Source organism: Stegodyphus dumicola, chromosome 4 (assembly GCF_044657685.1).
Source record: "Stegodyphus dumicola isolate Sdum_Otavi_A_Nest chromosome 4, ASM4465768v1".
NCBI classification, from domain to species: Eukaryota; Metazoa; Arthropoda; class Arachnida; order Araneae; family Eresidae; genus Stegodyphus; species Stegodyphus dumicola.
The window spans coordinates 241,759,145-241,785,409 of NC_140771.1; the positions used below are offsets into that span (position 1 = coordinate 241,759,145).

Here is a 26,265-nt window from a genome sequence, read left to right on the forward strand (position 1 = left end):
GATAATGGCTGATTTAAGCCCATTTCTGATTGAAAAGCATGTTTGAATGGGTTGACTTACAGGTCATGTATATGAATGGATAAAGAAGTAACTAATGCCCCTGCTTTTTTTTTTTTTTAATCATTAGAGTCTCTTCTCAAATAATGATTCTATTTTGAGAGAAATGAAATTTAGTCTCACATGTTTGAAAAGGCAAGGTTCCCATTCATGGAAGAGTCCTGGAAAATCAAGAAATGAAAATACAGTCAAAAGTCGTTAATTCGGACACCTATAATCCGGAATCATCTATAATCCGGACCTCAAAGCTACAAAATTTCTGCGCATGTGTCGCATTGACGCATGCGCGTAAGGCCTTTACGGCTGAGAATATGCTTGTGCGTGTGCGCAAAATACGTTTACGAATCCGCGTTTAATGTATAAGCTAAGCTAAACGGTATAAGCTAAGCTAAAATTATTTAATTATCTATTTCAGTTAATGTTGCAGATTGCATTGTTCCTTAATCTTCGAATTGGATCCGGCTTATTATTTTTTGCAGACTATTAGAGCAATTTTATAAAAGTAAGCTTGAACTTTCGATTATGTCAAACAGAATTTCTGATATATATTTATTAATATGTAAATGATGTACAAAGCGAAAGTATGTTTCGAAGTTCATTAAACAAAAAGTGGAATTGCTACAAAAAATGGATAAAGGCATATCCTTTGTTTATCTAAACTTTAACGTTTGTTTATCTAAACTTTGTTTATCTTTAACGCCACAGCGCAGTGCTATGAATTGGAAGTTGATCTGTCAGCACTATCCTTATCTTCAGGGCAGATGTTTTTATTTTATTTGGCTTATTCCTTATTAATGTAGTATTTCATCTCGATGTGCTTCATCTTTGATATGATTTAAATCAAATTCCTCGTCATTATAATTCGCTTCCGATAGCGAAGAAAGTGACAGTTTATTGAAAACGAAAAAATTTCAATTGACAAATTAGTCGGTATTCTCGACACAGCAATTATAGGACTTGAACAGCTGAACTTTGTAACTGAACAAGAAATTATGTCTGTTGATAGAATTAAAGAGAAAGTGTTATCACATAAAATGAAGCAACTTAAACAACTTACATTAAAAGAAATGTTTAATAAAGTAAACAAATAAATATTAAGCTTTTTCTTTTTGTAAATTTTGATACCCTTTAGATCATAATTGTTCTTTATTTCATAAATTACAGTTTCATACTTTTAATTTTAGAATTTCTGCATGCCATCTTACCAGATTTACACTGATGATCTATAATCCGGAATCACCGAAGTCCCGACGAGTCCGGATTAACGACTTTTGACTGTATAAAAATCGGTCAGGGAAAGTCAGGAAAAATGTAATTGTTGTTCATAGTCAGAACTGGTATGCAAGGAATAAATTGCATTTCTGAGAAATGAAGTTCTTATATGACTTTCATTTATATTAGAATATTTAGTGTTTAGTTATTTGTCATTCCTCTGAAACCACAATGGTATCTAATAGAAGCTTTGTATTTGGCAAAAATATATTATACAGGTAACTTAATTAGATAAGGATCAGAATCTTTTTTTTTTTTTTACTGTTGATCAATAGCATTTATGAATTATCTTTGCAAAATTCTTGAAAAAAATGGGTAAACTTTCTGTTGATTACTAGGAGAGAAAAGGGATTATTTGTTACTATTCTTTTATTTTGTGTATCATAACAACATTCTGTTTTTAAATATTGCAGTTTGTCTCTCTCTCTTTTTTTTAATAATGATTCATTGGTCATAATTTAAGTTCCATTTTTTATCCCTGTTTAATGACATGAAGATATGCAGCTCGCTGTGACCTTTTTAATGTTTGTTTAAAACTTTTCTGTTTAAATTGAAAATACTTTATGTTTAAAATTTTTATAGCAGAGATCCTAATTAGGAACAAAGTTTGAATCTGGAGTTTAGGACTGGAAACTAAACAGCACACTGATATATGATATTTTGAAAATGAAACTTTTACAACCAAAGTGGACAAAGGTAAAGTGGTACTATAGAAAATGGTGGCAGTATTCTTTTTTAAAGTAGACCATGCGTCAGCTGTTATTTAGAAACTTATAGGCCAATAATGTCAAGTTATATATTGTACTTATATCACTAGCTTGATATTTTTGTAATGAAAATATCAAACATTCAGTAAACTGCAACTGAAATTGTGAATTTTTCTTAGAGAAATCAGTTTAGCACATTCATTGCCACCTATGAGAATACTTGTAGCTAGCAAGCTGAGTTTACTTGCCAACTACAAGATAACTCATTATTGGTCACCTTACTTAAATCACTGAGTATGAGTATTGCTGTAGCAAATGCATGCAGTAATTACATGTTTGGACAGCAAGGGACATTATTTACTTAGGAAATCTTATAAATAGACTGTCAAATTCTTGTTCAGTGACTCATGTAAAACTAATGGAAAATGCCACAGGGTGAGTACTGTTTATCTAGTTCCTAATTATATCATATTTGGCACAGGGAGCAAAAATATTTGTTTTCTGATATGGTTATAAATTAAATGTTAACCAAAAAATTATAACTCTTCATACATATATATAGACCTCTCTTTTGCTTTTTTTAGGTGTCTCGCGAAATGATGTGAAAGAAACTAATGCCTCCTTAAGTAAACTTGATGTGAAAGAAACAAATGCATGCATAAAGTTCCTTAAATATGCCTTACAAGCTCTTGATATTTTTGTAATTCCAAGCAGAATTGCGACAGTAACGAGGTATGAATTTTGCTAGCCTGCATTCAGTTAATTTGAAATTACATGCAAAGAGATTACTCTAATTTTATGTAAGTCAGCTTTAATTTAATTAAAATTTAATATTATTCTAATAAGTTAGATGTATTTATAACATGTTTTCACCTAAATTGTAGAAGTCTATCAAAAGCAAAAATATATGAAAATGGTAACAAAGTAATTCCTATTTTTCATTCTAATTCAAAAGGAATGAAAGCCTACTGTTCATGTGTTTTTAAAGGTATCATGTGACATGTTAGAACTTTGACAAAAAAATCAGTCGTAGCTTTTAATTAGAAAACCAGATTTCTGTTTTGTAATATTTTAAATTTTTCTTAGTTAATTTTGTAATTTTTGTAATTTGTTAAATTCTAGTTACATTTTTTTTTAGTTATTTCTTTCTTTCTTACTATTATTTATTCGGCAGGTAAAATTGTACATCACAGTTTTGACTAAAGTATTTTGATTTGTAATATGATAAGAAGTATAGCAAAATATGTTAATTCAGAATTTAAAAAAAATGCTGGTGAATGTAATTGGAAGGTTTGAAAAATTTTGCTGATTGCAATTAATATGAATATTGCTTTGTCGTTTATTCACTTTAGTGTAAATATTTCTCATTATAACATGTAATAAAAACTGTTGTTAATTTGTTTTTCTCATTTACTGAACCAGATGCTTCTTTTTGGTAAAATAATAATTTTTGTATTATGAAAAATATACGAAATTGAGAAAAACATGAAAAGTTTTAAAAAATACTTGATTTAGATGTAATTGTATAGAAAGTTAAAATTGCACACATTACTATAGCATTGAACTATTTATTTAATGAAAAGAATAGAAATTCAGAGTTTCAGAGGTTACATTCTGGGTACAGAATTTAACTTCTTGTACCATGTATTAGATTGTAGCAGTTAGATAACTTGAATTTAATTTGAAATATATAAACCATCTGCACATCTAAATCTTTTGAAGATGACAAAAGTAGTATATAATTATAAAAATTATCAATTCAGTTTTAATTTTCTTCTGCATGCTAAATTTAATTTGTCTGCATGCTTTCCAAAATATCGTGCATTAATTAAGGCCTAAGTTGAAAATGCCAAATTTTCCCTAAATTTTTTTAATATGAGTGTATTATATTCTATATATTACACTTGATATTCAAATTCAAAATTTAATGCTTATTAAGGTTCTAACAAATAATCAGATGTCCAATAAATTTATTAATTTTTGTCTTAAAAAAGGCAGCGTTCGGTACTCGGTATAAGCGTTTTACTGTGGGGATATGATAATATTACCCTAAACCATCTAGGCAGGTAATATTTGATGACTCTGAGTTAAAAGATTTATAAATTTCTGTAATTATTCTTATAATTATTATAAATGATGTAATGCACTAGTTTTTCTGACTTCTTTACTTTTACTAACTAAATGAAGAAATTTCCTTTTCTAAGACTTGTTTGAAGCCCAATACAAGTGAAGATTTTTTGCTTTTCTGTATTCATTTTCAATTTCACTCTTTCAGCCACAAATAAATTGATTTCATTTCTTTGTTACTGTTTGAAGATAATGTAGCTTGAGCAAGACTTTTCTCACCAACATTTCTGCCAGCCTGAACACCCTCTAATTTTTCCTGCCTTCCTAAAATAGCCTCTACCAAGCTACTTTTTTACACCCACACTTCTCCAACACCACCCTTTCTTAATCTCCAAGTTACAGCAAACGTCAAACAATATTGTCATTTTGTTGTCCACTTAAATTTAACAAACATATAAGTTAAATTTAATTCATTTCTGGCCATCTTCATGTATTATTTTTGTTAATATAAAAAACCCTTTCATTCTTATAAAGATGTTATATTTTTATTCTAGTAAGATAAGAAAATATAGGTTTATTATTATTTCTTATTAATTTTTTTATGTCTTTAGTTTTTGAATTGTTTAATTCTTTTTGAATGTTCTGTCTGAAACTATTTTAATTTTGCAAAACAGCAAATGTGTCGAGAATGGTCTTGTGCAAGAATATTAAAAATCTTTAATTAAATGTTTTCCTTGACTTAAACTATGATTATATTATATCAGTTTTTGGTATTATATTATATCGTTAATTTTTTGACATTATTTGGTTTTTATGATTAATTCTTGCTTAGTAAGATGAGGAAACACGTTTACTCCCATTAATTACTGTGACTTAATCAGAAATTGATTGGTTTCCCTTGAAAAATCAATTAATAGCAATAATTATTTTACTTTTTTTACTCTATTTTTATAAAAGTGACTCATGTTTTTAATTTTGCCCAAATATTACTCTTAATGAATTATTTCCTTTCAATAGACAATTCTTGAATTTTAATTAATCTTTTCATAAAAATGGACATTTATTAATCTTATTTGTCTATTTCATTAATATTCATTATTTTTTATTAATATTCACAATTTCTTTGTCTAGAAGATAATTGAAAAACTGCTTAATAAATACATTCATATTTACTTACATAGCAGCTTTAGGGCAAGTTCTGGGCTTTTGAAGTCCAAAATTACCAAGTTTCATTAGTTATATATATTTATTTGAAATAATTTGTTGTTAATAGTTCGCAAGAAGAAGAAAAAGATGCTATTGGCGAATTGGCAGAAATAGTAAGTACTTAAATGTAATATTATAGAATGCAAATAAATAAATTAATTTATTATTATTGCAATTAGCAGTGATAATAGTATTTTTTATAGTATAATAAATGATAAAATATTAATGTGCCATATAAGTTTCGGTACTTTTCCGTTTTGCCGGCGTAAGCGATAAAGTCACTAATAATGGTACAACCGATGCCAAACAAATGGAATATCCTCGCTGGTAACATTTTACGCCTCATTTTCAAAACAAGTCACACACAGCTATTTCTTATCAGATTGATTGTTTCTTTCAATACTGACATATAATTACAAAGCATTTTTACCAGATAGTTCAATTTTATGCCTTAAGGCCATTCGCGGTAATTAAGTCAATTAGGATGCAATCACACTGCTCACCCAAAGGTGAAAATATGGAAAAGGCAAAGGGTTAAATTCATCAATTCTAATGAGAATGCACTAGCAAAGTAAAGCACTGCAGTTTTACAATATTCTGAGTAAGCTATTGTATGAATTGAAATAATTCTTTCATTTAAACTTGTATTCCAAATTAAAATTTAACTTAAAATTAAAGTAGATAATTACTGAGAGAATTAGATTTTTGTAGTGTAGTTTATGTGAGATGAGATTACTTGATATGAACCAGCGAATCAGGATGTTGAACCATAGTAAATTCTCAAATTAATGTCTTTTTACAAATTTATTGGCTTTTTACAAAATTTTAAATGTTATTAAGAAGTTTATGCCTTCAAAATAAAAAATTCTTAAGAACTAACATTTTTTATCTGTATACTGTATGTTGTTGCCAATAAAGTCTGCTTGGCGAGATTTTCACCAGCAAAATGGCAAAGTACCTAAGCTTTCAAGTAGTTTTTTTTTTTTTTTTTTCTGTATAGGTTTACATATGGTACTAAATATTTATATATAAATAAATATAATATATTATTCTTATGTATATTAATCCTTGTTAAAAATCAAAAAGGCAAAAATCTTCAGCAAAGCAGTTTTATAATCTTTATTTTTTGTAGTACATCCTCGTGTATAATTAGTGATATATGTGAGCAATAGATTTCAAGTTCGTAATTTCGGTTCTTGAAGTTTAAAATGTAAAATAAATCTCCTTCATTCTCGTTTCTGTATTATTACATCATAAACTGAGAGCATGCGTAAACTGGTTTTAATTACATGAAATGAAAATAAATATTAATTAATTCCAAATAAATATTAATAAATGATTGGGTTTCTAATAACCAGTATTGATTTTGCAGTGCACTTTTAAGCAGAGTATTATGTATTTGGTATTTTCTTGTATTATTTTAATTGCTTCATTTACATAAAATCTCGTATGTTTAGCATATAATTTAGCTATTTTCATAAATGATATAATTTTGTTATTTAATCTGTAATTTTGTGTTTTTGTAGTTGTGCTATTTGTAGTTATTTACTTGTGTTACATTTTAAAGTTTTGCTGAATTATCAAAAATATTTTATGACCTGCTGATGTTCTTTATAATTTATATCTTTTGTATTTTCCTTGTAAATACTTTCTTTTTTTTTTTCCCAACACAGTTTACAATGTTTCATCCCATTACGTTTGAAGGAATTTTCTCCAAGGTGTTAGAAGTAAGTAGTTTTAAGTTCTAAAAATTATATTTCAGTATTCATATCAGTGAAATTATATTTGGTGACAGTAGAGAATGTGTAAAAATAAGTTATAATTTGTTGTTTTTTAAGATTAGTAATTAATACATAAATTGAATTAGTCTGTTATATGCTTTTGGAATATATTACAAATAATAACATTGTTCTAATATACAAGGTGTGGCTATTAATATTCAGGACTGACGTCACAGCATGAAACCGATCATTCGCCTGAGAGAGGTGCTGCTGGTATCTGGAAAGTGGTACATCTGCACATGCTCCCCACAGCGCGCGTCAGTTGTAGACACGAGCTTGGCTGGAAAAGACACGTGGAAACGTATCTGGTGAAGTGTTGTTGTCGAAGTGGGAAAGTGGTGTTGTGGAAGTGCTGAAATGGAACAAAGGTTGAACATCAAGTTCTGCTTTAAACTGCGTAAAAGTGCAACAGAAACATATGCAATGTTGAAGCAAGTAGTGTATGGTGAGAAAGCATAATCCGGTTCCCACACATTTGAATGGTATGGACGTTTTTGGGACGGCTGTGAAAGTGTTGAAGATGATGCCCACACTGGAAGGCTGATTTCTGTGCGTATGCCTTAAACAATTGAGAAAGTTCATGAGCTTGTAACAGCAGATCGGTGACTGACTATTCGAATGTTGGCCAGTGAACTAAACATCGACAAAGAGGTGGTTCACCAAATTCTGACACAAGACCTAGGAAAACACAAGGTGTGTTCCAGATTTGTCCCACACTGTTTATTGGATGATCAGAAGCAAGTCAGAATGGACACGTGTGGTTAACTCATAAAAAACGCTATCTCTGACCCTGCTTTCCTGGATTCGATAGTGACGTGTGCTATCAATACAACCCTGAAACCAAGAGACAGAGCACAGAATGTCGGTCTCCCAGCTCTCCTAAACAGAAAAAATTTCGATTTCAAGGGTCAAAGTCATGTTAATCGCTTTCATCGATAGTGAAAGACTTATTCATCATGAATTTGTCCCACCAGGCACTACTGTTACAGGACAGTTTTATGCCGAAGTTCTTGACTGTGACAAAAAATTCACAGAGTACGTCCCCATTTTTAACAGAATGGGAATTGTTTTCTGTTGCATGATAATGCCCGCCCCCACACTGCATTGCCAGTGAAGAGGTTTTTTGCCAAGCATTAGGTTGTGGAGCTGCATCATCCGCCATACTCTACTGACTAGACCCCCACAGACTTCTTTTTATTTCCCAAACTCAAAGTGGTGATCAGAGGAACATGCTTTGTGGGTGTTGAAGACATCAAGAAAAATGTGACGTTGACATTGAAGAGCCTTCCGAAAGAGGACTTTAAAAATTGTTTCCACAACTTATACAGCTGAGCACTGAAGTGCATTATGGCAGATGGGGATTACTTCGAAACATAGTAAAAGCTTACGTTTTTCACATCATATGTTCTGGTGTTATTAGAGTAGTCTTGGAAATTAATAGCGACACCTTATATAATTTTCTATTTATCAAAGGAATATGCAGTTTAGTGAAGATGCATTATAATTTCTTTTAGTGTTATTATAAGACAGTTTTAGGCAAAATGATATGGGAATGCTATGTTTAAATCATTTTGTTTATTTTAATAACTTTGATTTCTTAAAGAAAACCATAATTTTTATTATTATCCAAATATTTGCTGCTTAGAAAATGAATTTCTGTTATTATTTTATATTTGTTTTATATTCTATTCTTATTATATATATGTGTTTCATTTTTCTGAAGAAAGCTTTCTTCCATTCCCATATTATAATTGCTTTTTGCATTTATAAAAATGTTATATTTTATTTACTTATTTATTTTTACTTGCAACAAATATATCATGTATACAAGACTGGAAATATTCTTTATTATTTTGGAAGAAATATAAGGATTAAAATCAGTTGTAGTTAGTAATTTTTTAAAAAAAAGGATACTATTTACAACAGATCTGATGCAGACTATATGTAGAAGAGATGCTTTTTTTATATTGCATCTTTTCTTGTACAAAATATCTGCAGTATCTTAGCATTTATCAGCAGTTAGTGACCAGAAAGTGATGAAACTTTGTAAACAGAGAGAGAGACAGCAATGAACAATAGGTGATATTTATTTCGAAATTATCTGCGTAATATAGAGCGAGAACAGCGCCAGCTCAATAGGTTGTAGAACCACCTTGGGTAGCAATACACAAAGCAACATGTCTATGTACAGAGTTAAGGAGACTATGGATGGTGTCCTGAGGAATGGCTCTCCATTCCATGTCAAGCATTTGCCACAGTTCATCTTCTGAATGCAGGAATGGCAAGGTTTGCAAATGGCGTCCAATCATATCCCAAATGTGTTTGATTTGTGAGAGATCAGGACAGAACTGTAGCCAGGGAAGCATCTGTACAACTTGCAGAGCACGTTGGCTGATGCAAGGAGTGTGTGGTCGGGCATTATCCTACTGATAAAGGGCACTTGTCAGTCCCATACCTTCAAAGACCACAGCACATCATCCATGTATCATAAGGCTGGCACAATGCCTTAAATACGAACTAGAGGTAACCTGGAATCTTACACAATTGCGCCCCAAACCATGATGCTGCATTTTTGCACGGGATGTTGCGCAGTTGCTGTTGGATTGGACCTGTCTCCACATCGACGACACACTTGTATGTGGTGACATTTCTGTTGGAGAAACAGAAGAGTGAGTTATCTGAGAACATGCCTCTGTGCCATTCTGTCGTCCACATCGCTCAAGCCCAGCACCACAGACGTTGTAGTCTATGATGTGGTGTCACTGTCATTCAGAAAATTTTGATGTGAGCTGAAGAGATGAAAATCTGAGGAGGTAAAATCTGGGGAAGATGGAAAGGGGAACAAAAAATAGATTAACCATATTCAGTAAGTCGTTGTCTGAATTCATTGAAGTACAGGGTCGAGCATCGTCATGATGGAATACAACATCTTAATGACTGGTCAGCTCTAAATGCTTTGCTTAGATTTCTGCCTCTAAAACTGCTATTTGGAAACAGTATTTTTCTGAATTTATTGCTTGTTTTGGTAGCATCAACTCATAATGTAGAATTGTTTTGTAGTCCCAGCACACAGTCCCATACACAAAGCAATATTTTTTTTGGGGGGGGGATTTAGCCCCTTTCTTAATGTTACTAAAAGAGGTTCATTTGGCTTACCCTGTGATGTTTTTTTTTTCAGCTTTATTGTATAGTATCCAGTTTTCATCTGCACTGATGAACCGTGCCAAAGGAGGAGATTCTTTATTTTATTTCAGCAAAGGATCACATGCAGAAACTGAAGCAAGTGCATTCTGCTGTGTTAAAGTATGGGTATGCATAGATCAGAATGGGTTGCATGTCTATGCAGATTTTCAGAAAGAGCTTCTTTTAATAGGTCCTTGTTTGTAGTGGATGGTCATATAGAGTGGGCATGATCTTCAAGGCTGAAATTTTCTCATTTAAACGTCCAAAAACCTGTGTAATTTTTAGTGTACTCTAAACTTTCAACTATAACTAATGATTTATGCTTACATTTGTTAGTACTACTTTATCTTTTGCACCTCTTGGTCTGTTAATTGATGTATTTGAGGGCTATAATGCAGTTAAATGTAGGAAAAAAATAAAGTCATAAAATCAAAATGTGTGGGCACTGGCCTGGTGGCAGGCTCAAAATGAACTGGATCATGGAAGTTGTTGAATGAGCATTGGACTGAAGAGATACAATCTGTCTAGTCTTCTTCATTAACAGACTGGTGATTTGTGCTTAATTTATTTATGAGTGTTTATTAGCACAAACACTTTTTTATATTGTGAGTATTTTTGCCATTACAAACAGTTGGTAATGAGTGAAATGTGGTAGTATTATATAATTTCTTTCAGTTGAATTTCTCTCCGTATCTGTAATGCTCACATTTTTGTGATTACTATCTCATAGTTTTGGCTATTAGATTTAGTTATGTTATTGTATTCTGTCACAGTTTTTTGCTATTAAAACGTCTTCACAATAGAAGATGTATTATAATCTTAAACCTAAATTGTAATTTAATTATCGTTCAGCTTAACATTTTCAGAAATTAATTTTTTTAATTCAAATTACTTGTAAATTATCCTCGCAGTTTACTGCAGTATTATTAAGCATGCAATTTTTTTTTATGAAATGTTAGTCATATCATGTCTTTCATTTTCTACTTCCATTCACTGATAGAGCAAAATCCTAGTTTAATGGTAGAAGATTTGTATTGGAAGCTTAAGTAATCCCTTCAATAATCTGTCAGAATTAAAATGCTGTAGGAAAAGTTTTTGAATAAGTCAGTAGTATCATATGGATTATCATTTATGAATTTGGGCAACAAATGCAATTTTTCACTGGTTACTTTCTCAATTCAAAAAGGGACATTTTTCAACTGAAAAATCATTGATGAAGAAAAATGAATCCTGTATAGGAATGTGAAATGTAAAAATTGTGGATTGATGAAAGCAAGACATTATTTGTAGTTTTCAAAAGATGTTTTTATTCAGGATGTTTTCATGTTTTCATTCTATATGTTTGCTTTTATCGTGAGTTTTTTTTAGAATATCAAACCATCCCTCAAAAGTTGACACAACTGAAGAAAGGGGTTAATAAAATGGATTGATGATAGTTAACAGTGTTTAGTATTTAAATAGGCATGCCATTTCATTATGACAACTGGCACAAGAAATTTTGCAGAAATTAAAACAATTTTATTGGGAAACTTTGACACAATCAAGTTACTATCTTTCTCAAATTCTTCAGAGCCTTCTTAATAATGATTTTTTTTTTTTCATTTGAAATATGATGCGTGAAAAGAGCCCAGTTCATTTTTTGGACTGAAATACAAAGTCTTTTATCATCAGGGTACTGAAGATTTGAAAGAAAGGAATGAATTGTATAAAATAGTGTGGCCATATTTTAAAGCTGGTTAAAAAATTACTAAAGAAAAATAAGTTGAAAGAAATTTAAGTGCTTTGAATTTTCTGAATGATGGCAATAAAATTTGCAAGAGAGAACATAATAGTATGTGAAATTTTTAATATTTATATAAATTTATTTTGTATCTGTTTATATTTTTCTCCATTTTATTATTAATAGTTTGTATAAGCTAGAATAATTTGTTTTATAAAATGCTGTTGCCACAAATGTATTTCTGTAAGAATGATCAAATTTCGTGTTTAAATTTTTTTAATAATTCTTCTTGTAATTCTTTTTTTCTAACTTTTTAATTAGGTTTAAGACTTTCTTATAATTCTTGTTTTCTAATTTTGTTTCAGTACATGATTAATTGCATAGTTCGGAACCCATCTATTATGGTGAGAAAAAAATTTATTTATTTATTTTTTATTTAAAATTTCTGTAGAATCCCCCCCCCCCACAAAAAAAAAGTCAGTTTTATCCCTTGAAAGTACAGTGATTTCTAAATAGACATAAGTAGGAGCTGTTGAATGCTTAGTTATTGCCCATAAATATAAAAAGTATTTGCTTCTTAAATTAAGTAAACAATTACATTGTTGACTGATTCTAATTTTTGTTAAAACCTGATATGATCATAAGTTAAAACTCTGAAGAGAAGTCTGTAAAGTGTGAATTAATAATTATATAACAGTTTTTCATTAAGGTTTGAATTTGACATCTCTATTATTAAATTATGAACATTGTATTTTTAATTTTTTTTACATATTTTATATTTATGGCAAATTTAATTAGTGACTGATTAATAAATTTGGCAATTTAAGCATTGCAGGGCCATTTAGGAAAACATAAGATATTTATGTTTTTCATATTTAATCAGTAAACTCAGTTAAAAGCAGTGTGTTGCTACTTGAGAAGCTGTAAGCATTTATGTTTCAAATTTAATCATAAAACTCACATATAGAAATATGTTACCCCTGCTAGAAATAATATATTTTGATCTTCCACATGCCAGTATGTTTGCCAGTCAGAGAAGCTTCATATATTTAATTTTTCTTTGAAATTTAATCTCTCTGTAATTAACAAAGCAATTTCAGAGCAATAAATGCATTTGTTTTTTAATGTTATTAATTAGAAGCTAAACTCGCAAAATTGTGCTAGCTTTAATCATTAAAATTATTGTATATTTTTCTTTTTTATAATCTATTTCAGGCCGCTGGCTGTGCAGGCAGCTAGCATTATAACCACTTTTCTTTTTTTATAATATACTTTTTTCATTTTATAATGTACTTTTCAAATGTGTAAAGCTCACATACAGCTTGTTAAATAAATGTTGTGATTGCTATGTGAGTTTTTCGTAATAGCACCTAATTGCTTTGAACTACTAAAAAAGCTTATGCGTATTTTTATATTAAAAAAAATATTATTCTAGAGTGGGATTTCAAACATATAATGAGGATCAACATTTATAGTTTTTCAGATTTTTTATAGACATTTTTTATTTTAAAATTGTGTATAATTATTTTATTATTATTTGATAATATATAAATCTACAAAACGGTATTAAAGAAAAGCTTCATAATTTTTTGTTAATTGTGCCCTACTTTTATGACATCAAAACTCGTCAAAGAGAGCTGTGCATTTTTTGAAACAAAATATTAAAAATATGGGCAACAAAAATGTAGTAAAATATATTATAATTCATGAAGATTAATCCATTGCAATGCAGATGAGGGTGATTCAAATGAAAATCTTAATTATTTTTTTATGAGGCAAATGAGAAAATACAGAAAAATTATGTATATGTCATTTTTTTATATAATTCCTATAATGAGCAATGCATGTCTTTTGGCATTTTAGAAGTATCCGGTCAGTCTATAAGTTTGTGCACATTAAGAGTATGCATGGAATTCACTATGACACATTTACTAAAACGTTACAATTTTGAACCTGTTGAAACTTGTCATCGTTTGACTAACATATTATTCAGTTCATCACCAATTTTTAAAAATATCGAATGCATTTTTGTCCCATAGAAGACCAATATAGACAATCAGTACAAACATGCTGTGCTACATTTTTTATTTTCTTGTTTTGAATCTGCCAGTTTTGCAGCGATAAAAATTAATAGTGTACATGATGAACACATTATTAGTGTAAGGACTGACCAAAAAGGGTTTAAAAAATTTAAAGTTGGAAAAAGCAGCATTGATGATGAACCCCGCTCTGGTCGTTTTGAACTGTTAGAACCAAATCAAACAATTAATTCAGAAGTTTATAGTGAACAACTTTGCCTCAGAATTGATCAAATATCAAGAAAGTGTTGTTTCATCACGATAACGCTAGACCGCATATGGCTCGAACAACGCTGCAAAAAATAATGAATTTAATTGTGAGCTTTTGCCACATCCTACTTACTCTCCAGATATTGCCGCAAGTGATTTTCACTTATTTCGTGCCTTACAAAATTTTTTACTGGGAAAAAAATTAAATTCTAAACAGGATGTACACAATGAACTTTCAAGTTTTTTTGCATCAAAACCAGAGTCTTTCTACAGCAATGGCATAAAAAAAGCTGCGAGTAAGATGGCAACACATTGTAGATAATGGAGGAAAATATATAATTGATTAAAATGTTAAATTGTGTTTTTTTATATTATTTAAAAATCTGCCAAAAAATGCGCATGAATTTATGGACTGACCCAATACATGGTTAACTTGTCAGAAGATTCTTTTGGTTCTGAGTTTAGACACATGTGCATCGTTGTTTCTCGTTTTCTTCACTTTGGAAATGCTGGCCTTTCATCTCTTGTTTGACCTGTCTGAACACATGAACATTACTGGGAATGAGGTCTCATGAATAAATGGATGTGTTAGATATTCACATTTTCTTATCCAGAGTTGTTTCAACCATTAAATGGGAAATATGTGTCATGATGTATATAGCAGTCTGTGTTGACATGCATCCCACCAGTCAGTGGCTGAGTGCTAAAATTGCTGAACGCTGGTAGTTCAGATCTAGGTTCAATTCCAGACGAACAGGCTTGCTGCATGGGCATTTTCATGGTTTTCTCCATGTGTAACACGTATACGAGCCTGTTCCCCTTAGAAAGTCCTCCACGAAATCATCCCTCCTCTTAGGTAGATATCCCTCGGGTGCTGTGCCATTATCAACTAAACCAAACCAAACTGCATTGATGTGCCTTCATGTCATGCCGTGTTGTTGTTTAAAAAATGTGCAGCTTTCCTCGATGAATTTTGATGTCAGAAAACTTTTGGCACAATCATTGGGAAATTATGAAGGATAATAATTAATTTTTTCTTAATACTGCATTGTACTTTTATATGTACAAATAATAATAAAATAAACAAACTTTTGTAATGTATTTTTGTTCTTTAATTGTTTTCCTCCATGAAACCTTACCTTCACATTTTGTTTGCTTTGTACTAACTAATAAAATGAAGGATCATGCCTGTGAGCAGATTACTTCAAGATGTTTAGTAAAGCAAGTCTTGCATTCCATTTTTTATTGAAAACTCTTTTATATTGTTTGAATGATTATTTTTGTGTAGAGAATTTGTTTGTGGCAAGTAAAAAATGTATTTAGCTTGTTAGATAAGTTATAAATATTTTTATAAAATTAATTGAAATGATATATTTGAAAAAGATGTAGGAACTGACTTTTTTATTTGAAGAGTATTGCTGAAAAAATTCTTCATCATAGAAAAATTGGGCAATAATTTTCACTATAAGTGATGTGATTTCAGATTACTTTTTTGTAGCATAATTTGTTTGATAATAGATCTGGCATTTTTAATTAACTGAAGCTCAGTTAATGATAATTTTCAAAAAGAGACTGTAAGAATGATGTAATAGTAGTAATATTAAGTAAAGTGATTAAAAGTTGAATTCAATAAAGGCTCTATATCTACTATATTTGCAATTAATTATAATGCATTAACTGGCACATGAATTTATTACATTTGTATTACATGAAAATAAAATTTTTATCACTCTGCATATAAAAAAAATGGCCGTCACTATAATGCCTTGAAAGGTTTGTGAGGGGGGTAAAAGGGTTGTATAATGGGTTTTAAAACTCACATTAAATGCTAATTCAGAAGTCAAACAACATTAAATGGTTTGGCAGTATTACTGCAGTTACATGAAAACTAACTGAAAGTCTAGAAAGTTTAACTTTTAAATGACAGTCTGGTACAGAACGATGCAGGATAATGGGCACAATTTTAATTTCTTTCTGTTGAAAGAATTTACTGATTCCATCACAAAATTTGCTTTATTTAAATCTTCATAAAGCTGCTGAAAGCTTCGCATTTTGTTCTGGCTAGTCTATACTTAGTTTCAAAGAGCTTTGAAATCAGTTTAGATGGGCAACTGGCTTATTTAATGCTGAGCTTGTGAATTGCAACTTGAAATGCAAAAGTTGTTTCTTTAGCTGATATTAAAAATGCTGTGTAGCTTGCTTTAAAATACTGGTACCTTTAAAATATAATAGTATATTTGAGGAAACTCCTACTGCTGCTATTACACTTGCCTTGTATTTGACAAATTTTAAGTGATTTTTAATGTTCAAATACCACCATGAGCTACTGAAAATTCTGAAAATGAAGTTCACTTTGTGAATACAGTCACAAACTTTTTCGAAAACAAATAATTTCCGTTTAATTCATCAATGAACACAGTTTCTTTTTGACATTTTGGAGTTTAAGTTAATTTAATATACTGTTTAAAATAAGCTCAAAAGTTCACTGTCAGTCTGAATTAACCCTCTAAGCGGCAAGAATATTTATTGTGATATCTGTAAGAACATATACATACATGCATATTAAAATATGTCAATGAAATTAAGGCAATATATCAAAAGAAAACAAATCCAGGTATGAAATACCAGTAGAGGTTTTACATTAAAATCAAAAAAAAAAAAAATTGTTCTCATAGTAGTTTTCAGAAATTTGTGTTTTCTTAGCAAAACCCCTGGCCGCCCAGAGGGTTAAACTGATATAGAATATGCACAACAGTTGCATGGCCAGTGTAAGTTCTAGTTTTAAAAACTCTAACTGAAACAAAATGTCTAAAAATTGAAATAAAAGTATCTGGATCTCATAGGCTACATGTTATATAAATTCTATGACAGAATATCTAGATTTAAAAAAATAAAGCATCTAAATTTATTAGTTAAAATCCTAGAAATTTGGGGGAAGGGACAGGCATGACTAGAAGTGAGCAGACACTAGAAAATCACCTTTTAACCAAAGGTGAAAATCTTTAAGTAGTAGTAGACAAAAGTAGACACCTTTGGCTAAAAGGTAACACCTTTGGTTAAAAGGTGATTTTCACCTTTACCTTTTAGCCAAAGGTGTCTACTTTTGTCTGTCTTTAACAGACATAGTTCTGCAGCGCTAACTGTGGAATTTCACTCCAGTTTTGACGGAAAGCGTCTGGGGAGCAGTCCGAGTGTCTACCATCAAACTTCTCGAGAAGGTTTTCTGCTTGTCATGTATTTTAAGTGCCTCTTGCCATGCACATATTATATGCTTACAAGCACTTGTGCCTTCTTTGGGATTTGAACCTATATTCATCAGTGGTACTGTCAGTGGCACTAACCGCTAATACTAACTAGGTGTCTTAGAAGCAATTTATATAACATTAAAAATATTTAGATCTAGATGAAAATAATTTAGACTGGCAACAGTAATTGTAACAGAGGAGATACTTTAGTTGCCTAATTTCCATTTTACCTGAGGCGGCACTGTTTTTACTTTTTGTACATTTGGCACTTTAAAATTTTAACAAATAACTGGGATATGGTAACCACATCGTCAAACTGAGATAGCTTCTGTCAAAGCAAGATATATGGTGGTAAGATCTAAATAAATTTGAGCATTAATGCAGTTTTGGAAATTCAAATTTTGTCTCATAAATTAGATATAGGAAAGACACTATAAAGTAGAATATTGATTTATTGTGAAAATCAGTGAATTTTAGTTTATGATTAAAAGCAATGATTTCATTGTGATTTTTATTTGTACCTATTGTGATGTATGTATTTTAATTACAAATTTAATTATTATATCTAGAAAGATTCTTTGTTTGAAATCTTAATTTTTTTGGGAAAAAGAATTGAATAATTACTTTTTTTTTTTTTTTTTTTTCCTTTCAGATTTTAGTTAAATATTTTCTTGCAAATGATTCAGTTTCATCTGTTTTTGCTCTTCTGTTGATGGATTTCCTTGTAAAAGATGTGGAAGAAATTGGAGGTAAATAATAATAATAAGCTATATAACTTTTTCTTACAGTTTAAATTTTGTCTGTTATTTTAACCCTTTTCCTTATTTCATGTAGCTGTCAAAAATGAGCAGAACTGAGTCTTAGTTTGTTATTAATTTATACCTTGAGTTTTCAGAGCTTTATATGAGATAAATATATACATTCAGTTCTCACATTTTTCTGATGGTAAGCAAACACAGAAGTTTACCTCTTAAAATACACTAAAGTTGATATAGTACAACATGTGTATGAAGTTGGGATCATTTATATATAATTAGTTATTAATTTAAACTTTGCATTTTAAATTATTACTAATCTAAAATTCAGTTAATAGTATTTTCAAAATAGTATTTTGTCATAGAGAGTTTATTTTAGTTTCATAAATCTGTTTTAGTTTCTGTAAATCAGAAGAATTATTTTTAATTCATATTTTTCTTTTCTGTCATCAATCATTAAATTAACTCTTACAGTCTCTATAATGTCTTTAAATTTTATCACATACTACATTTATGTTTTACAAAATGCTGTATTTCTTCAATTAAGTCCCCCCCCCTAAAAAATGACAATCATCTAAGTCTTTATCTCTATCATCATAAAATTTATTAGTTCTGTAGTTTTAACAATAGGTGCTATATATTATGCAATGTAGATAATCTTTAACAATATAATATAATAATCTTTAACAATAGCATGCATACTAAAGGTGATGATATATTAGACAGACTTGGCCAAAAGTATTAATTTCCTCATATTTTTATGATACCTTCAAAAGTAATTGTCAGACATAAAAAGTGTTTATTTGCATGCAGTTAAAGATACTCTTGAAGGTATTATAATTTGTAGAAAAATAAAACCAAGCAAACAACTCTTAATTCATTTTTGTCATTTTCTTTAAAAAAACAATCTCTGTTAAAGCTACTAAACTACATTATTTTAGTGGCAGTTTCATTTGTTGTGCTATTTAGCTGATAATTTTGAAAGTAATTTTTACAGAAAGATAACTTTAAACTTTCATTCAAAAATCAATAAAAAATGCTTGTGAGCTTATTGCAGATTTATCAGAAAAAACTGGATGTGTAATTATTGTTAAAATTTAAAGAAAGAGACTTGTTGCAGTTGGTCTGAAAGGTTGCAAAACTAGAAAAAAGTCATGGCTCTCAGGGTGAAAAAAAGTAATTAGGTTAAAACAGGCAATTCCACAAACAAGTTGCCAAGCAAGAACAATTAAATATTCTTTTCAGATTTTAAATTACGTTTAAAGGGGCATTTTTTTAACGTTTTGTATGTAACCTTTATTTATTAAAAATCATGTTCTTTGCAATTAAACCATAAAATTCAGTTCAACAGCAATGTCCCAAAATAATTTTAAAATGAGCATATCTTTAGAATTTCCGATACACTGTTCCGCGTGCTGGAGATAAAAAGGTTTTTTTTCCCCCCGTAGAGTGTTGCCATTGCTTGCTTTTAAATCATTGAGTTTGTTACTAAACAATTCGTTAAAGTTTTACAAAATATTAAATTGATCATAAAACAAATTCTAAATTTCAAATTTCATCTTCCACATGCCCATATTCGTAGGAGGATTACGTCATTCAAAATTTGATGGCTATATGTACCATTGTTTTATCACAATGCAAGAAATATACATTCTTTTATGCAAATTTTTCATTATTTAATTTCTTCAAATGTAATGCCGGACTCTAAAGTTTGGTGGCAACAGTTTGAAAAGTGATTCACCGTTTGTAGTGATTCAACGCAAAATCGCAAAACGAAAACAATAGTCCTTCAGGGACAAAGCCCCTTTGAACTAATTAACTCTGCTTTGTGCTTTGTTGTATTTCACACAAAAATAATCTTTCAAACATGTTCAAAATGTTTTTGGTTACAAACTAGCTTTTCAGAAAAACAAGTTTTTTTCGTGTTTGATACATCCATTGCATCATTTTAAAAAAATGCTGAAGAATGTAATACAGAAGTGTTCCATTGTAAAACATGGAGGGAAGAATCATTACTTCCTTGTGTACCACTAGTCTTCTACTCAGGGTTGCTTCTATCCTTACTGAAATGTACTGAATTGATTTGGTAATGCCTGTTGGGCCAGTGATGTAGATTCAAGCAGCTTGTAAATAAGTAAAGTTAGGACTAAATGCACCTATTTGATTAATAGAGGTAATGTGAGGAATTGAAATAGTGTTTGGATTTTTACAGTAATGAATGTAAAGTGTAATGAATGGCACTTAGGAAAATCCGGATTGGCATCACTAGCAGCACAGTCTGTTGTGAGTCTGGGACACAAATTTTGCACCATTATTACATCTATTTTGCAAAATTTTAGATTATTACATGTTGTGCCTTATTTTTTGCTGTCGTTGTAGTAATTGTTGTAATAAAGAACACATCCAATCAGTTCATCCAGTTTTCTGAATTTCGCTGTTTAAAGAAGTATCTCAGGTGATTGTCAACTTTATATGCTGTCATCTAACTGAGAGTAGCTTGATCACAGTGGAAAAAGAAAAATTTATTTATTTAAATCCCTACTAAAGCTTGTTGCCGTATATTGTAGACATTGTCTAATTACATATGTGCAATGTGCTTGATAAAGCCGTTTTCTCATGTCACATATGGTCTTTTGCACAGCAGCTAAAAAAACGTTAGCAGCTCTGCTAGATCAGAAACATCATATGTCATTTTTAACTTCTTGTTCTTAATTTCTTGAATTGTTTCCAAGATATAGAATAGGCAGTATATCTTGTAAAATTTCTATCCTTTTTCTCAAGGCAGTGTAACTTTTTCATACCTATAATGAACCTGATATTCTAAGATTTCTTCTAGTATATATTATTGTTTCTTATTATGTATTTTTTAATTCTTATTTTAGAAAACAGTAAAAGATCTGAAATATATTTACAAATCTTGGATGATATATTTAAGACAATAGCAATGTTTCCAAGTGACTACGAGAAAACACTGCAGGTATTTGGTACAGTTTTTCTCTTTTATAACAAATTAATTTTTGTTTAAGAATATGGAAATATGTTTGTTTGTTTTCATGGTTAACTTAATAATTGTAAGATAGCAATATTTTAAAGTATTACTAGTTTTGTTTAGAATTCATATATAAAGTGTTTTTCAATTCACAGCATAACTGATCCCTTGACATCTGTTTTTGTATAATGCTGCTGTTAAAGTCACTTAGAAGAGCAACGTATCCCAGTATGCTTGGTCATTTACAGATTCAAGCTTATATTAATGTTTAGGAAATAGTTTAGCTGTCTAAGTTGAAACAAGCAACTGATTACTCTGACTTCAATAAATTGTTATCAAAGAGAATGTAGAATAACAATTTTTGATTTAAAACAGTATTCAATTCTGCATTGTCATGAAAATATTATTAAAAATTTTGTATAATGTTACATGAAAATCTGAAGAGGCAAAGCTTTTCCAGAAAAATAAGAATTCAGGGGCAAGTCTGTTTAATAGAATAAAGGGCTATCTTGCTAAATTGGTGAGATATTGCCACGACTAATTTTTGCCGCCAAATTTGGCGAAAAATCGCCAAAATTCGCAGCAATAAAGTTTCAGTTCCCAAATTTAAAATTATTATTGGCTGAAGCATTGTAAAGTATCTGCTTTATTATCATTATCATCCAGGAATGATATGGCATGAATTAGTTTTGAAATGATGCAGTTTACGCCATTTATTGCAAGCAGTTACTACTTTGGGAACAGAAGAGAAAATAATCAAATTAAAACTGGGAGTTAATTAACTATTCCAACTAAAATTTAGTATTTAATATTACATATTTTTTATCTTACATATTTTTATTTTGTATTCAGTTTTTCTGTTTGCCATATATCCCTGTAATTTTAATCTCTTATGTTACTTTGTGATATATATATATAGATCACCAAGTTATTATTATCATATTGCTATGGAGTAATGTATTGTAATTTTTCTGTTTCAGATTTTCCTGCGTTCCATTGTTACAAATTCACTAAAATGTATTCTTCGTGCTTTAGAACCAGGCAATTATCTAAAGCTTCTGAATTCTCTTTTCACATCTGTTGGAAATGGGGATTTCAGTATACTTTCAGAAGAATTAGTTCCTATCCTTCCATATATGTTGCGAGGTGATATCACCTTTTGAATGCCTTTTTGGATTGGGATTATTGAATTATGGCAAAGCACACAAGGGCTATCTGCCTAAAGGGAGGGATGCCTTTGTGAAGGATTTTCTAAGGGAAACCAGCTTGTATACACGTTACACATTGGGAAAACCACGAAAACGCCCATGCGGCCAGGCCATTCGTGGGATTCGAACCTTGGACCAAACTACCAGTGTTCAGCGCCTTTACTGCTCGGCCGCTGGTGGGCTCGAATGTCTTTTTGAATATAAGAAAACAGTTATTTAAAATTACTAGGCCAGGGTTCCGTAAACTGTCGGCCGCCAAAAATTTTAGCAGTTTTGATGTTTCTTTCACTTATTATAATAATTTTACAATTGCCAAATTGTAATAATATTTTATTATTACAATTAATATTGTATAAATATTTTTATACAATGTATCTGAAAATAGATAAAGATAAGACAATACAGACAAAGAAAAAAACAAAAACATTTAGACGCATTATTTTTGTAATATAGATGTTCATTTTCCTTGCTTTGCACATCACGCTGTCATTTTGTCTGTTACTTATTTAAAATTTTCACATTGTTCTTAAAATTAGAAATTAAAGTTAATGACCTAAAACTGCAACAGTATATTACAGTAGAAGTGAAAAAATTGACAGTTTCACTCACATGTGTGTTGGATTTGTGGAATAATTATGGGATCCCACCAAATTTTTGTAAATATTACAGGGTCCTGGGGGTCGCGAAGAAATCTCAGTGATAAAAAGGGTTGCGAGTGAAGAAAGTTTAAAAAACCCTGCACTAGGCAATCTACAAATGAATTAACTTTAAAAAATTCATATTTCACTGAGTTTTCAAGTTATTTATATGTAGATTGCAAAATAGGAGTTTTAATAGAAGTTACAGATTTTTTTATGATAATTTTACTATGGATACTCTAAAGTTATATCCATCAAATGGTATTTAATTTATAATATTAAATTCATGAAAATGTTGAGTTTTATAAAGATATTTGGGAAATTCTATTCCAGTTGGTATTTCTCACTTGTACAATCATGACTATGATTTCTTTTATTAGCCTTTAATCTATTGGGCTTTTGCCCCACCATGGGCCAGGCTCGCTGAGTAATGGGAGGTCAACCTGAGTTTGATCCCATATGAGCAGGTTGACTGTATGATTGGTTCCCATGGTTTACCCTCTATGTAACCTATGTGTATCTATGTTTACGCTGTATGTATTATGAGCCAGTTTCTCTTAGAATGTCCTTCACAAGACATCCTTAGACATAAAGCCCTCATGTGCCATGTTTAATTAATTTAATCTAACCTAACTATATGTGTGTATATATATGTATATATTCTTTTCGTTTAGTACTATCGGTTAATTTTTGACATATTTATTATTAGGAATTTTGAATTTTATTTATTTCGTGTCTTTGTGGATTAGGTTTTAAATTTCTTATCAGTTATTAAATCTTCGCCTGGAAATAAAATTAAAATAATTATGTTTTAAAATAAAACATTTTGATACTTTTGATATATACCTAATACAGTCAAATGTCGTTAATCCGGACACCCATAATCCGGACCTCAAAGCTACAAACTTTCTGCGCATGTGCCGTGTTGACGCCTGCGCGTAAGACCTTTACGGCTGTGAATATGCATGTGCGCATGCGCATAATACATTTACGCATGTGCGTTTAATATATAACGGACGGTATAAGCTAAGCTAAAATTATCTAATTCAGTTAATGTTGCAGATTGCATTGTTCCTTAATCTTCGAATTGGATCTGGCTTATTATTTTTTGCAGATTGTTAGAGCAATTTTATAAAAGTAAGCTTGAACTTTCGATTATGTCAAATAGAATTTCCGATATACATTTACTAATATGTAAAGGATCTACAAAGCAAAAGTATGTTTCGAAGTCTATTAAACAAAAAGTGGAATTGCTACAAAAAATGGATAAAGGCATATCCTTTGTTTCTCTAACCATTCCGAAATCTGTTTATCAATTTCATGCTACTCTGTGGGGGGGGGGACGTTGCGGCGTGCAATTAACTGCAAGTTGATCTGCCAGCACTATCCTTATCTTCAGGGCAGATGTTTTTATTTTATTCCTCTTATAATTCTTTACTAAATGTAGTATTTCATCTCGATGTATTCCGTCTTTGATATGACTTAAATCAAATTGCTTGTCATTATAAATATCACGAGTACACATCAAATAGTTTTTTGGTTGCAATTTTCTAATTTCGACTATGCGTAATGTATGCTTTACGCATGCGCGCGTTGAAAGAAATAAGTAAACAAATAAATATTAAGCTTTTTTTTTTTTTGTAAATTTTGATACCCTTTAGATCATAATTGCTCTTTATTTCATAAATTACGGTTTCATATTTTTAATTTTATAATTTCTGCATGCCATTTTACCAGATTTAAACTGATGATCTATAATCCGGAATCGCCGAAGTCCCGATGAGGCCGGATTAAAGACTTGATTGTACTTGCGCTAAAGTTTCAGCATAATAAAATAATAATTTATTTACTTGTAGATTATTGAATATATTATCTCCTTTGAAAATAAAGTAGTTGAGTTAGAATTCTGTTGAAATGAATTTACACATTAGCGTATTTAAAATTTAATTATTAAAATGGAATAATTAAAAGCGAAAGTGCAACAAACAAAGTAATTATTGTCATTGACCAGAAATTAGCTGACTTTTTAAAGGGAAACAAACTAATTTTTGATCAATTAACAATTATCAATAGATTCAAAAGTGTTTCGTCTTCTTCTCAAGTAAGAATCAAGACTAAAAAAGCTGCTTAGCAAGATGGAGTTTAAATTATTCAAATTGCTAATTAAGAAGCAGTAAGAAATTGGTTGTTCTGTCTTACTTGAAATACAATCTTTGATTCAGAATATGCAATTAAATTAGTGAATAATTAATAATTAATTTAGTGAATACCCACTAAGTTGAATATTCTTATTAGTGAGTTTTATTTCCGTACTTGAGAAAAATATCTCCCCAACACTTTTGCCTTTGATCATATTAAAACAATGCAAACTTTGTGAAAACAAACAATGAAAACTAGTATACAAAATCATAAAATTTGCTCTATTTTAATTCACCAGTTTTATTCATTTTTATTCCTTGAGAGTCTTATGTAATTGTACAAATAATAGAAGGGGCTCATAGAAAAAAATTAAAGTAAAAAAGAAAAGGTTCTGAATGTTGTAAATGTGAACAATTCCTACACTCTGTCTTCTGTGAAAGCATTTTATTTATTTTCTGTGCTTTATTCATATTTACTTGCTTACTTACCTTTATATGCATTATCATATATATAAAAGTTATTCAAAATAAGTATTTTAAATATTTTTTTTAACAACAATAATTCATGTGATTGTTGTGTGTGTCCTTTTATATACATCTGTGTGCATTAAGTGTATGTCGAGAGATAGTTAAGATTTATGTATGCAAGAAACATTTTTGTCTTTGAGTTTATTATATCATTTAAGTGTAAATTTTCTCCTCATTTCATTTCAATATGTATCTTATTGGTTGAATAAAAGTGATGTCTTTCCATACAGATTTTAACTCTTGGCAAACTGTTCCCAAAAACGAGAAGTTCGTATATCAAGTTCTTGAATTGTGCCTTAGCATTCCTGTTCCATTCAAGGCTCTGATACCTTATGTGTCACTAATAATGAGACCTATAGTATCTGCCCTCAGTGGACCACAAAATTTAATTTTGCAGGTAAATGCATCTTTTGTTTTAGCTTATTATCATAATTCATGATCTATCTGGGAAAAAGTTTAGCTTCCAGATTATGAGATTACTTT

At 30.2% G+C, this 26,265-nt stretch overlaps 1 protein-coding gene across 1 annotated transcript in view; it reads left to right on the forward strand.

Annotated features, from left to right (window-relative positions):
* LOC118193461 (transformation/transcription domain-associated protein-like) overlaps positions 1 to 26,265 on the forward strand; it is a 313,501-nt gene that overhangs the window by 78,392 nt on the left and 208,844 nt on the right. The window contains exons 16-23 of the mRNA XM_085816144.1: positions 2,621 to 2,768; positions 5,377 to 5,422; positions 6,983 to 7,036; positions 12,359 to 12,397; positions 18,179 to 18,275; positions 21,164 to 21,258; positions 22,251 to 22,416; positions 26,013 to 26,179. Of these exons, the coding sequence (XP_085672270.1) occupies positions 2,621 to 2,768; positions 5,377 to 5,422; positions 6,983 to 7,036; positions 12,359 to 12,397; positions 18,179 to 18,275; positions 21,164 to 21,258; positions 22,251 to 22,416; positions 26,013 to 26,179 (812 nt within the window). The remainder of the gene's footprint in view (positions 1 to 2,620; positions 2,769 to 5,376; positions 5,423 to 6,982; positions 7,037 to 12,358; positions 12,398 to 18,178; positions 18,276 to 21,163; positions 21,259 to 22,250; positions 22,417 to 26,012; positions 26,180 to 26,265) is intronic.